The sequence below is a fragment of the Pleurodeles waltl genome, chromosome 9 (assembly GCF_031143425.1).
Source record: "Pleurodeles waltl isolate 20211129_DDA chromosome 9, aPleWal1.hap1.20221129, whole genome shotgun sequence".
In the NCBI taxonomy this organism is placed as follows: Eukaryota; Metazoa; Chordata; class Amphibia; order Caudata; family Salamandridae; genus Pleurodeles; species Pleurodeles waltl.
The window spans coordinates 26,554,612-26,568,831 of NC_090448.1; the positions used below are offsets into that span (position 1 = coordinate 26,554,612).

The 14,220-nt window shown below is 43.9% G+C and overlaps 1 protein-coding gene across 4 annotated transcripts in view; it reads left to right on the forward strand.

Moving 5' to 3' along the window:
- Positions 1 to 14,220, forward strand: part of LOC138258876 (phosphatidylinositol 4,5-bisphosphate 3-kinase catalytic subunit gamma isoform-like) — a 106,165-nt gene that overhangs the window by 31,093 nt on the left and 60,852 nt on the right. For all 4 annotated transcript variants that reach the window (XM_069206180.1, XM_069206179.1, XM_069206182.1 and 1 more), the window contains exons 2-3: positions 715 to 2,628; positions 13,043 to 13,108. In XM_069206180.1, the coding sequence (XP_069062281.1) occupies positions 727 to 2,628; positions 13,043 to 13,108 (1,968 nt within the window). In that variant the 5' untranslated portion in view covers positions 715 to 726. The remainder of the gene's footprint in view (positions 1 to 714; positions 2,629 to 13,042; positions 13,109 to 14,220) is intronic.

The window sequence follows — 14,220 nt, forward strand, 5'->3', positions numbered from 1 at the left end:
TTTCTGCTGAATAATGCAGGGGCAACATGACTTTAAACACGATGATCTATTTGCTCTTTACATGTATTCTCTACTGATCTCAGGTGGAATCCTGAGAACACCCCCGAGGGGCAGTGAAAGGACAGTCTTTGACCACCATTCTATTATTTGCCAAGTCTTTTTTTTTGTACTCTTTCCCAACACTGCTCTGGTATCTTTCGTTTATGCCAAGTTTGGGCAACTCAATAACGCTTTATAGAAGACATAGCATCACACTGAAAAAATTAGAGACCTACAAACTCATAAATCCACCAGTAAAATCTTGCGAAGGTGACAAACTTTGCCACTTGTCCAAAAGGAAACGTTTGTAACCTTCACAAAATTTTGTGTGCGGGAAAAACTCATGCAAAAGAAAATCGTTTTTGTGGGCGAATCGTCATGCAGTGAAGTCTGTTTTCCAAGATTTTCTTCGTGTAAAGATTAATTTTGGACAGATTTTTCGTGCTTCATCAATTTCATGAGGGTGGTCAAGTTAAAAAAAAAAAAAAAAAAATAGAATTTGGGTGATGGGCCCCTTCGCAAGTCTCTCAAATTCATTATAGAAAATTGGCTCTTATTGAAAATAGAACCAATAAGGCACAGATAGCTGCTGGTGCGTCCAGATAGACACTAATGCACTTTCTAAAATTGTCTCCTCTTTCTAATGTTTATTTTTTTGTAATTTTTTTTTTTTAGGAGGAATCCACAATGGACGAGTCTTCTGAGGGTCCAGTTTTTACACAATGTCTAAAAGAGGATTTACTGTCACTCAACATAAGTTTACCCACCAGGAAACCCAATGAAAAAACATTTGAGGTGCTTCCATTGGAGATCCCTAGCAGCTCCACTGTTGGAAACCTGCGTTTGAGGATCGTACTTAAAGCGAGGAAGGAGAGCGCCCAGCGCCAGGTCTACGAAGTGACAAGCCCAGAATCCTATCAGCTGCTGTACAAGAAAGGGGTGGACTGGTATGAAATTTACGACGACCAGCAAATTCTCCAGTCTCTGGAGGCAGTCAAGTACTGGAAAGCTATGGGCTTCCTGAAAGGCGAAATCCATGTTAAAAACCGGTTGCAAGCTTTTGAAGTCAATGAAGAACATGAGCAACTGTTGATCGAGCTTATTGGCTACAACCTTGGATCAATCGATGTTTGCAGCTACTACCACAATGAGCTCGCCTTTGCACGCAGACAGTTGGCTCGACCAAGGCAGATGGAACTTCGTCAATGCGATCGAACATCTTACTTCATGGAACCATGGGCCACATCTGTACCATTTCCTGAAAACCTGAAGGCACTTGAGGCCCAAGAACAACTTGTGACAATCGTTTATGGAAAAGAGCGCTATAAGGTGAAATTAAATGTCAGTAGTCTCCCAGACATGGTTATTCAAATGTGCTTTCAGCAGAATGGCCTTGACTTCAGTCAACAAAAGGATGACTTATTGTTAAAAGTCCATGGCCGAGAGGAGTATATTGTTGGGAACAAGCCACTTATAGACTTCTTATGGATAAGACATTGCCTAAAAACCAATCAGGAAATTATATTGTCCTTGGTCCATACTTCTTTTAAAGGTGATGATGAACTGCCCTTGGTTGACTGGCCATTGATTGATGAATTGACGGGGTTCAGTGGCACTCACGAAGAGCTGCAACTGAAAGACAAAGATGTGGAACAGATTCTAGTTCTGTCTCTGTGGGACTTTGATAGAAAATTCAGAGTTAAGATTGTTGGTATTGACATCCCAGTACTACCCCCTAAGTGCCCCAGTCAGGTTTATGTTGTGGCGAGCATCCTCCACGGAAGCTGCAAATTGTCATCCGTTAGTACTGAACCCAAGACCTTCGATGACGAAGTTCTTTGGAACACCTGGATGGAGTTTGACATATTGTTGAAGAACCTCCCAGAATGTTCCAAACTAAACCTCAGTGTGTACGAGAAAAGTGGGGACACTCTGCTGAGGGGAAACAAATCTTTGCAACAATTGGGCACAGACTATCAGATCAAGGGAAATTCCAAACTGCTCTACTTTGTGAATTTACTCCTAATCGATCACAGGTCACTCTTGCAACAAGGTGAGCACATTCTTCACATGTGGCCCTACCCAGAGCAAGAGGAGGAGCTGTTCACCTTTGAAGCCGACAGGATCTCTTCTAACACCAACCCCAACACAGAGGATGCCATGGCGATCAGCGTAACCTTGGACACGTATGGCTACCCAGTGGTCCTCCCTTACAGTAGGACTGTGGAACTCAGCTGCTTGAGCCCAACTGGCACCCTCGCCAGATCCAAAAGTCAGGAGGAGTTTGGCTTTCAGAGTCCAACTTTCCCTACAGACATGGACCGCCTGAAAGCATTTAAAGAGCAATGCGCTAAGTATGGCGACAACCTCCCAAAATACCTGCGCCAAATCCGGTGGGGAGATATGGAGACTGTGAAAGACTTGCACTGGCTGCTCGACCACTGGAACCCCCAGTCCCTGGATATTGCGATTGCCCTAGAACTGCTAGGTATTAACTTTGCTGACAAGAATGTCCGGAGCATGTCTGTGAAGAGGCTAGAGTTGCTTTCCACAGAAGAGCTGCTGAGATATTTACTGCAACTGGTGCAGGTATTTATTTGTTTCTTTGAAGTGTTTTATTGTGCAGACATGTTTTTTTTAAATAAAACTTTATTGGTTTATAGGACTAACACATAGGCAGTACATCTCATAGAATTCCACATTGAGCATCATGTCATTTTGCAGTCCTCCCATTGTTTTATTGTGCAGACTTTTTTTTTTTAATACAACTTTATTGGTTTATAGGGCTAACACATAGTCAGTACATCTCATAGATTTCTACATTGAGCATCATGTCATTTTGCAGTCCTCCCATTGTTTTATTGTGCAGACATGTCACACGCTGAACACTGTACAGTGCACAAAGAAGTGCAGAGCAAGAAGTGGCATTGAGAAAATACAGACTGTCACAGCGAACAGAGTGCCCACTAGTACCTGCACAAAGCAAGGGTACCATGGGTCATAATAAACGCAAGGAATGTGGCTGCCCCTCATTCTGTGCGCAGTAAAACAGATTCAAAACTGGGGTGCAATAGATCCATCTCAGACCCCTGGCCCATGGTGCCAATGCTCCCGCTACACCAATGATACCTACACCTCTAGTTGGTGTTGGTCTTACCCTCTCCATTGTGTCCTATTCCTCCCAGATGCTGAAACAAGATCAGTTCAGACAGTCCCCCCAGGGTTGGACCTACTTACCACATGCTTGTTGCTCACTTTGCCACTGAAAGCGACAGCAGACTATGATAGATGTTTTAAATCTCAAATGTATTAAACAGATATCCACAAGAGGGGTGCTTATCATCAGGTGAGGTCCAAACTAGGGTGGCATGGTGAGCAGAAGAACAATGGATTTACCTCAAATCTGTGACTGGGGTGAGTGTTTGAAAAGTTTCAGTATTCAATCCATCATCTTTTTGTGTTGCTTTAGTCACCCTAAGTGGCCCAGGGAGGCCCAAATATGGGTCCCTTGCTCGCTGTCCCAATGGATTCAAGCTAGCTTCGCTGAAGAGGGGTGATATCCTGAAACCAATGCCATAATGCTTGTTTCCGGTCCAGGGAGTACCTGGCCTGGCAGTTCAGGTTGGACTGCTCCCATGGGGAACAGGGTCAACACTGATTTGCATAGGGCTGGGCCCGAACAGGGGTGGCAAGGTGAGCAAAAGAACGATGGATTTAACCCAGATATGTGACTGGGGGTGATTGTTTGAAATGTTTCAGCACTCCGTCCATCATCTTTTTCAGTTGCCATCATCAGGTGATCAGCATGTGATAGAAAAGGCCCCAACTCTTGTCCTTTGAGCTCTTATGTGCTCTTATATCTTTTTCCTTTTTCTGGGACCACCTTGGACAATCCCTCCCCGAAGCTTCTTCATGGTCTGTCCAGAGTTTCTCTATACTTTTTTTATGTAAGAGCATTGGCATTGCTTGGGGTTCCTGCTCTTTCATGTAACCTCAGAAAAGGAGCATTTTCACCAAACTCTCACCTCTGCAACCTTCCCCTGCTGTGCACTGCTGAAGGTCATGTGCAGCTTGTCCGAGTGATGTTGTGTTGGGTGTGAGACCTGTGCAATGGCCGCCCTGTGCCTACAGCCTGCAACGTACAGTGAGATGCTCTGAGCGGTTGGTTTGGCTGGGAACACGATGAGTGAAGGATCGTAAGAAAACTACTGGAAAAAACTTTATTAAAGGTCTTTTTTAGTTGCCTTTAGTCAGAACAGAAGCCCTTTTCTTCATCTGAAACCTACTATTAAAGTGACATTATGCTTACAGTGCTAAACCTAAAATCAACTGCAATGAGCTGCTCGTTAGCTCACATGACCTCACCACTGATGACATCTCAAATCACATCAAAAACAAAGAAAATTCACAGTGCAGTATATTAAATTGTTAATGTCAGACAGTATATTAACTTAAAAAATATATTTACATTAAAAAGTCAATATGCTATACAAATTAGGGGTTGGCAATAAATTCTGCTCCATTGGTGGAGTTGGTGGCATTTTGGCCACTCCTCCTTACGCTTGTAACACGGAATTTCGGTCAAATTTCGCTAAATGCCGCGTGGCAGAGTTTTTTTCCTCCCACCTGGCTCGCCAACTATAAGTTGGCAGGCGCGTGTGAGATTTGTCATCCCCAGCGCCATTTTTTATCAATTGGAGGACACTTGGCAAGATTTCTGCAACACACGTGGCAGTCGTGGGCAGTCGCAATCGTTCATGATCAGAAAGCTGCAGTTCGAGTACAAAATCTACTCAAATGGGAGCAAAATCAACTCGAGAAGCAGCACCTTCTGGCACGCCATGTGGTGCCGCGCGTGCTGATCTTTCAGGGCAGAACAAGCTTCCGGCATTAAAAATCATTTGAGATGTCATAAATTATGTCATAGAATATGTCATGAGTGATGTAATATGTGAGGTCATAAGTGGTGTATAGCGAGGTGCAACTTATAGCTAGCTCTGCTAACTATAACTGATAAATGTCTGTGTTTTTTTAAGTTCAAAATTTTAATGTTGTCATTCACATATTCACCTAACTATGTTATTTTACCCTTTGATTTTATATATATTTATATTTACATACATAACCTATTGGTGGTCGCCAGTAGGTAGTTACAGTTAGGACTTAGATTCCTTAGAAAAAGCGTTTTTTGACGTGCTTATATCTTTGGAAACGTTTGACAAATTTTCACAAAATTTCCAAAAAGAAGTGCCTTCTATAATCCTGTTGTGCATGGAAAGTTTCAGGGTGATCCATCAAGTGGGGGCTGAGAAAAAGGTGATCAAAAAAGTGCATTTCCAATGTTAATTCCCATAGACTCTTTAGACACGGCTGCAGCCAGAACTGCTGAATGGAATTACACCAAATTTGGCAGAAAGCTAGCTTTTAGTATGCAATTTACACTTTCACTTATTTGTTGTAAATCAATTCAGTAGTTTTTGAGAGAGTAAAGCAAATCCAAATTAGTATACCTGTGATTGCGAAGACTTTGCAAACAATGACGAGCTCGTGCATGGAAATATGCAGCTCTGTTTGGCTGCCAACACTACTAACCAGAAAGTGTTGGCATCATCTTGGGACTCAGCTTCAGCCGTGTCCCATACAAAAGTGTAAAAAATAAATAAAAATTTAAGGGGCTAGAATAGAGTCACCCTGACATCTTAGCTCTGGTCCTGGGTTCCCAGAGGGACACGCCCAGGGAAAAAAGCATTTTTTAGAACATTTTTTGCTATGAAATTGCAATGACAATACAAATACGCAGGAAGAATTCAAAAAACAAAAAACAAGTGTGCTTGTTTTCTTAATAAGCCCCGGGTGAGCCAGGTCCTGGGGGCATTGTGTTTTTTTTTAAATGGGGGGCCTCCTGGCCCCCCCACAACCCCGGGGACACCACCATCCTCGGGCATTTACTGAATTTGGTGCAGGGGTCCGCACCTTTCTGGGGCAAAATGATTTTCTGATGTGGAGGCACCTTACCGGGGCTTTTAACTAATATGGATGTGGGGGTGCTGTGCCCCCCTCCACAGCCCCGGGGACCACCACCTTCCCGGGGCATTGAAGAAATTGGGTGCGGGGGGCCCACATGCACCCCGCATCCTCAGGGACCACCACCTCCCCAGGGCAAATAGTAAAAAATATAAAGGGTGCCCTTTTCTGACCACCCCATAGCCCTGGGGACCACCACATTCCGGGCCTATTTCCACATAGAAGGGGGGTAGTGCGGCCCCCCTTGAGGAGCCACTGATGGCCCTGGGAACCACCACCCCTAGGGGTGGCTCCTGCTATGTCCCAGGGTGCCTACCCCAGGGACATAGCTGTTTGCTTTTGCTTGGCCCACCAAGCACAAGCAAAAATAACTCCGCTTTCTGACAGCAGGAGCTGTCAAACAGGTCCAGCTGTAAGAAAGCAGAGTTTTCATCTGTCTTCCCTGTATGCAAATATGCGTGCAGGGAAGACAGATGAAAACGTTGCTCCAGCAAGCAGGGAGCTGCTATTAAAAGCAGCTCCTTGTTTGCTGGAGCAATGCTGGCACACGCAGGAGACGGAATCTGGCTGGGACTGCAGTGGAGGCTTTGACGCTCTCCCTGCAGTCCCAGATAGCTCGTAAAGGGCAAACAAATAAAAATAAAATAAAAAACAATTGGCAGGCACCACGTGGAAGGCCTTGAGGCTTCCCTCTGCCCCCACATTCCCAGATAGACTGTAAAGGGCAAAAAATGGAAAGAAAAAAAAAACCTGGCAGGGGTGTGGAAAGAGACGTGGTGGTTCAGGTATGCTGGTCCAACGTTAAGTATGGTTTTGTACATGTGGGTGAGTAACTTGAAGGTGATTCATTTTTCTATCGGGAGCCAGTGGAGGGTCCTCAGGTGCTGGGAGATATGTTCTTGGCCAGGGAGGTTAAGGACAAGTCTGGTGGCAGCGTTCTGGATGAGTTGCGGCATTTTGGTGTTTCTTGTCGTGGTGCCGGCGTAGACAGCATTGTCGTAGTCAAGCTTGCTTGTGATTAAGGCGTGGGTGACTGTCCTGTGGCAGTCTTCTGGGAGCCATTTGAAAATTTTCCGGAGTTGGCAGAGGGTGTGCCAGCAGGAGGAGGTGACTGAGTTTACCTGACGTGTCATAGATAGGGAGGAGTCGAAGATGATGCCTAGGTTGCGTCCATGCTCAGGCAGTGAAGGCAGGCTGCTGATAGATGTGGGCCATCTGGAGATGTACCATGCTGAAGTGCTGTTTTGGAAGATGATGAGCTCTGTCTTGTTAGAGTTAAGCTTGAGGCAGCTTTCTCTCATCCAGGTGGCGACGGCTTCCATTCCAGAGTGGAAATTCTGTGTCTTCGGTGAGGGAAATGATGAGTTGTGTCTCATCTGCGTATGACACAATGTTCATTTTGTGGCTTCTGACGATGGCTGTGAGTGGGGTCATGTATATGTTGAAAAGAGTTGGACTCAGAGAGGATCTTTGGGGATCTCCGCAGCTGACTTCTGTGGGTTTAGATGTGTAGGGAGCGAGCCTGACCCTCTGAGTCCTTCCTGAGAGGAAGGATTGGATCCAATTCAGGGCTGTTCTGTGGATTCCTATTTTGTGGAGTCTTGTGCACAGTGAGCTGTGGGAGACCGGTGGTAGATCAGTTGTTTTTCTTTGGTATGCACTTGGCCGATGTCAGATGGAGGGAGGCAAGAGTGTCAGCGCATTTGGTGACCCATGCGTTGAGAAGGGATTTAACGAGAGTTGTGGTGAGTTGCTCGTTTGTTATTTAGTTCCATTTCCTCTGGGGTGTTACTGGGGGCGAGGATGTGGCTTGTGGAGGGAGCGGATGTTCAGGAGGAGACAGTTGATGGGGTTGTGGTGGGTGTTGCTGTTTCCGGGTGTGGGGAGTGCCTTCTGCTTGTTGTGGCTTGCACTGAAGTTGCAGTTACAGCACGAAAAAGGTCCCCGGGTGTCCTTGGGGGATGTGGTGCAGCACTCGCTTAGATGTCCGGTGTTAAGGCGGTGGATGGTCACGGTGTCATAATGAATGCTGGCCAGGGGATGGTTTGACAGAGACCCAGGGTTCCTGTCACTGGACGCGGTCCGGACACAGACGGGCTTGCCTTTGGCACCATTAAGAAGGGGAGGGGGACAGGGGGACGGTCAGCTGGGAGGCGGGAGGCGGGAAAGGTGCTTTGTAGGGGGTGGAATGCAGGGTCACAGGAGCGGTGTGGGAGGGAGAGGGTGAAGGAAAGGACAGAAAAAGAGGGAAGAAGCCAAAAAGTAAAAAAATAACAAGTGAAAGAAAAAGCAGAACAAAAGGAGCGGGAGTAAAGGAGAGAGAGAGAGATACTTATGATGGCCTCTAGACCACCAGGGATGAGGCGCAGGCAGGAGCCTGTGGGTGGAGGATGTCTAAAGACTGAGAGCTAGGCAGGCTCTCAGTTCGTTCCCAGCAAGGCAGAGGCGGCAGCAGCCAGAGGAGCTGGGGAAGGCAACAGACACTGACCAGGAGGTCAGTGTAGTTGCCCTCTCACCGTGCTATGGCCGCCAATAAGAAGGGGAGGGAAGCGGGGGTCCGGTCAGCTGGGAGGTGGGAGGGCGGGAAAGGTGCTTTGCAGGGGGAGGAGTGGTGCGGGGCCACATGGGCAGGAGCGGCACAGAGGTGAGAGGGTCAAGGAAAGGACAGAAAAAGAGGAAAAAGCCAAAAAGTAAAAAAATGAGTAAAAGAAAGGGCAGAAGTAAAGAAGCGGGAGTAAAGGAGAGAGAGATACTTACTTGGGATGGCCACTAGACCAACAGGGATGAGACGCAGGCAGGAGCCTGTGGGTGGAGGATGTCTAAAGACTGAGAGCTAGGCAGGCTCTCAGTTCGTTCCCAGCAAGGCAGAGGCGGCAGCAGCCAGAGGAGCTGGGAAGGCAACAGACACTGACCCGGAGGTCAGTGTAGTTGCCCTCTCACCGCGCTGTCTGTGGTTGTTTGACTGAATGAATGTCTGTATATCACTACTTTTATGCTTCTCAGAATAAGAATGTGAGTATATGTGTGTGTGTGGATATACAAGAATTTGTATCAGCAAATGAGTGGGAGTATGACTGTTTGTGTGGATGATGTGATATGAGATGTCATCAGTGATGTCACTGACCATGTCATGAGTGATGTAACATGTGAGGTCATAAGCAGTGCATTACGGGACCGCAAGTTGTTAGCTCAGGTAACAATAACTGCTGGATTTCTACGGTTTTGTACGAGTAAATTCAGAACCTGACTAACGTCCAGGTAACCTCTGTTTTTTTCAGTGAATTTCTAAGGTTTGTTTTAATTCTAGTTCCTAACTATATTGTCCCAGTAACCTTTGGGTTTTTTAGTGAATTTCTAAGTTTTTTTATTGTATTTCCTAACTATAACATCCCTGTAAGTTTTGTTTTTTTTCAGTGAATTTCTATGATCTTATTTAGCATATACTAATTAAAATTACTGTACATTAATTCAACCACCACCACACATAGCCATGAGGCCAACCCCCTGTAATCACCCAACCTTGCACTGTGCACTGCCTGCTCCTGTGCGCAGTAGGAGTTGCTCGCAAGGGCCGGCAGCCTGCGGCCAACCCCCCCTAACAACTTAACCTGATGTTGTGCATGGCTGTTGCACATGCACATCAGAAATTGGCTATGGCCCCTGTGGGTGTGAAAATATGCATTTGAGACTGTTTGTGGCTGTCAGAGTGTCTGTCTTGGTGTGAGAGTGCGAACATCAGTGTCTTAGTGGATGCGTCATTATGTGAGTGGGTGCATCTGGGTGTCAGTGGGTGTGTGAGTGGGTGTGTGATGGTCTGACTGGGTGTGTGATCGAGTGTGTAACTATGTGGGTCTGAGTGGTGCATAAGGGTCTGACTGAGGCTGTGAGTGAGTCCATGAGGGTCTATGTGGCTCTGTGAGTGTGAGTGGGTCTGTGAGTGGGTGCGTGAGTGTCTGAGTGTGCATGTAAGTGTCTGAGTGGGTTTGTGAGTGGGAGAATTGATTGAAAGAGAGAGCAAGAGAAAGAAAATGAGGGAGAGGGATAGAGTTTTTAAGGCTTTGATGTCTCATATACTTAGAATGAATTATTTGTCTCCAATTTAAAATAAATATTAGTTTAAAAAAAATATATATATATTTTATTTTTATTAAAAAAAAAAAAAAATGGAAATGAGGCTGGCTGGACTCAAGCTCCCATAGCTCATTGTGGAGGTCTGATACCTTTATGGGCTTTCATATTATTAAAGTAAAATAAAATAATAATCAAAAACCCTTTATGGGCTATCTGACACTATGGGGGAAGCCTTAAGGGCTTCCCCACGGTTCCTATATATATTTTTAATTAAATAAATAAAATGCCTTTTACGGGTAATGTGGACCACAAGGGAGCCCTCAAGGCTCCATACTTTAAATTTTTTTTTATGAATAAAAAGCCCTTACGGGCTACCTGGCACTGCGGGGGAAGCCTTAAGGCTTCCTCCGCAGTTCCAAAGCTTCTGCAAGCACAGAGCTTTGGATTTTGACAGTGGGACCTGCTTTAAAGATCCTGCTGTCAAAACCTGAATTGTTTGCTGTGCCTTCGCTCCAGCTCTGCAGCCAGGCCACAGCAAACAGCTATTCCGGGAGTTGATACCCCGGGACATAGCAGGAGCCAGTCTTGGGGGTTGGGCGTCCCCAGGGCCATCATGGCTCCATGAGGGAGGCCTTGCGGCTCCCGTCCAACAGGACATAGCCCTGGGGTGGTGGTGATCCCCGGGTGCGGTGTCCCATAGGGGCCCCCTTTTTTGTTTACACTTTGTCCCAGGGGGTGGGGGTCTCCGGGGCATAGAGGGCCTGTGCCCCCGTACTTAATAAATTGAAAGCCCTGGGGAGGTGGTGGTCCCTAGGGCAGCAGAGAGGGATGTGGGCCCCCGCATAGATAAAAATGGTAGCCCTGGGGAGGTGGCAGTCCCCAGGGCAGCGGGGGCCGTGGGCCACCCCGCATATAAAAAAGAATAAAAGCTCCTGGGAGGTGGTGGTCCTCAGAGCTGCGGGGGGCGCAGGAGCCCCCCCCACACTAAATTTTTTATGCCCCTGGGACCTACCCCACCCAGGGGACTATTTGTTTGGAAGCCCACCCTTGCTTTTTTTCATGTTTTTAGTCGCAAAATTGTGAATCTCCGGACCCCCCCACCACTGCTAAGGGGTCTGTACCCTTGCCCCTTTTATTTTATTTCTACTTTTTTTCTGGGACTCGTCTAATGCCGAGTCCCAAGACAGCTGCCAACACTTCCTGGTTTGAAGTGTTGGCAGCCAATCTGAGCTGTGTATTTCCCTGCACAAGCTCCTCTTTCTTTGCGAATACTTCGCGGCCAGAGACATACAAATTTGAATTTCCCTAAATTTCTCAAAAACTACTGAACAGATTTACTCCAAATAACCAAAAGCGTGATCTACGTACCAACAGCTAGCTTTCTGCCAAATTTGGCATAATTCTGTCCAGTGATTTGGCCTGAGGTCGTATCTAAAAAATCCTACGGAAATGAACATGGTAAATGCAACCTTTTTTCAGCCCCCTTTTTCTTGGCCCCTGCATGATGGATCACCCCGAAACTTTCCATGCGCAACAATAATTGGCTGGACTTTTTTTGGGAAAATTTCGTGAAGACTCATCAAACGGTGCCAAAGTTATATGTAAGTCAAAAAACACTTTTCCTATGGAAACATGGTCCTTACTATAAATACCTAGTGGCGACCAACACTAGGAGAAATATATATATATATATATTATAATATTAATGTATTAATCCAAAACGCAGACTCAACTGCGTGTGTGTATATATAGAGAGTGCAAAATATACATATATAATATGATAGATAAGATAATATGGATAGGATAAATATATATATAGAGCGATAGGCTTCCCACTCACAAAAACAACATTAAAATTATACTTGAAAAGAATTAACAGTGCACAAATAATTAATCTAAAAATAACAATATATTATTAGAATGACGTAAATAGTTTACATACTTAATAGTTTAATAAACCAATCAACAATTACAACAGATAATTGCCATTTTGTCAAACATGATCTATCAAATAATTTACAGTTAAAATAAATTACAGAATTAATTATTATCTTAACTCGTTAAAAATAGAGATCATGCACATTTAAAAAACGGGAAAAAAATACACACACTTAGCATGAAATTAATATTAACTTACAAAACAAATCTAATAAATCACAACAAAATAATTACAATTAAAAAACAATGTTAGATACAAATACATGTTAAAAATTAAATGAAACAAACAAAAAACAACATATTTAACTTCTACACTCTGTCCCATGATATTTTTGACATCCCAATATTTGTGACTTAATATTTGTGGCAAAGGGTATTTTTACTTTTTAAAATGATATTTGGCAGAAAACCTTCAGGTGGTTGTAGTGATGCTGATACAAAGCCCATTCCTTTCCCTCATAATTGTTGGAAAGAACACGACCTAAATTAGGGTGTAAGCTATTTTCAATGTTCTATGATGTAAAATATAATGTACAGTATCACAATTATGGAAAACAATTATACAGTTGTAATTTGTTGGTATTGATTTGACAATTGTTTTATATAGATTAAAAATGCTGTCCCACATAATACTAATACCAATAGGGTTATTTAAACTCAAATATTATTATTGGGCACAAAAACATTCTGACATCAGCTATAATTGTATGCCACATGACCACATCACAGTTAGGAAATTCAGAATAACATGAGCAAATGCTATTTGATCCTAATTTGAATGCATTTGTTTCCCTTTTTTAACATTTTGCCTAGGTTGTTTACCACCAAGTTTAGTACTTTGAAAAACTCTCCTCAAGGTGAATAAATTTAGATACTTGCAAGGACCCTCATAATTAAAGGAAATTTGAATGGTTTGCTGATTGTTACCATGAACTATAAATTCTCAGCTGGATATCTCTTAAATTTTCAGGCTTTGAAATTTGAAGCCTACCATGACAGTGCCCTGGCCAGGTTTCTTATCCGTCGAGCTCTGAGGGTAAGTGGCACATAATCTCTGTGTTATCATTTATTTAGCGCACTCTGTGGACCTCCTATATGAGAAGATCATCAGATAATTACTTGAACTCTGACCGGAGAAAGACCATATCAGAAAAGGTGAAGTTTTGATCACATTCTGAGGATGACGCAATTCAGATTCTCCCATGAACTAGAGTAAACAGCGGCCAGTACTGCTAGCCTATGTGTCGACATCCAATGCACATAGTGTAACATATAGTACATGCAAGGGCTGTTAACTTAATAAGGGTAATAAAAAGCAAGGTATCATGATAACTGAGCAAGACAAAAGGCTAATTTTCAAATAGTATTTGGAATATAGGACCACATGTATTAAGGTTTTAGAATTTGCAAACCAACTGATTTGGAAAGTCAGAGGTTTTTGCAAACGCTGAAATCCTTTTTCACATCTACTAAGCCACTTCAACAATCCACACCAGGTTCTCCAAATCATTATATGGGTTTAGGAAACCATTAAGAATTGGTATTTGGAAAGAGCGTGTTAAGGGCATTCATTCAAAATACTGATTCCTTAATACATAGGTAAGTTTGCAAAATCAGATTTGATTTGGTAAAAGTTGGTGTGCGATTTACAACCAGTTTTATCAAGTTGATTCTTAGTAAATGACATGAGGCCCATAGTTCAAAACATTTAGTTTGAAAAGCTCCCAGTTTAAAGTTTTAATTTGAAAAGCATTTATAGTGTGCAGCAATTTAGGTCTAGATGTGCAATGTTTTTTTCCATGAGCAGGCATGACTAACTCTTGACTCATAACTTACTCCAGAATTTTCAGGAATAAGCCAGATCTAATTATGAAATAACGTTTTGCAGGTTAAACTTAGACCTTTGCCAGACCTTTCCATTAAAACAACTTGGCTTTTGTACCTCATTGGCTAGTAGTGGAGTTAACATGGTATACCAGCCCTTTTATAGTACTAGCAAGACATGATAACAGCCACAGCTGAAGTTATGGCCAAGTTGCAGTTGGTAAAACAAGCAGTCTCAACCTTTCGGGAGTGAATGTGTAGGGAGTTGCATTCAGTACATTGTGTGTTTACAGATAGGTAAATGCCTGCCATAAGCACATTTGA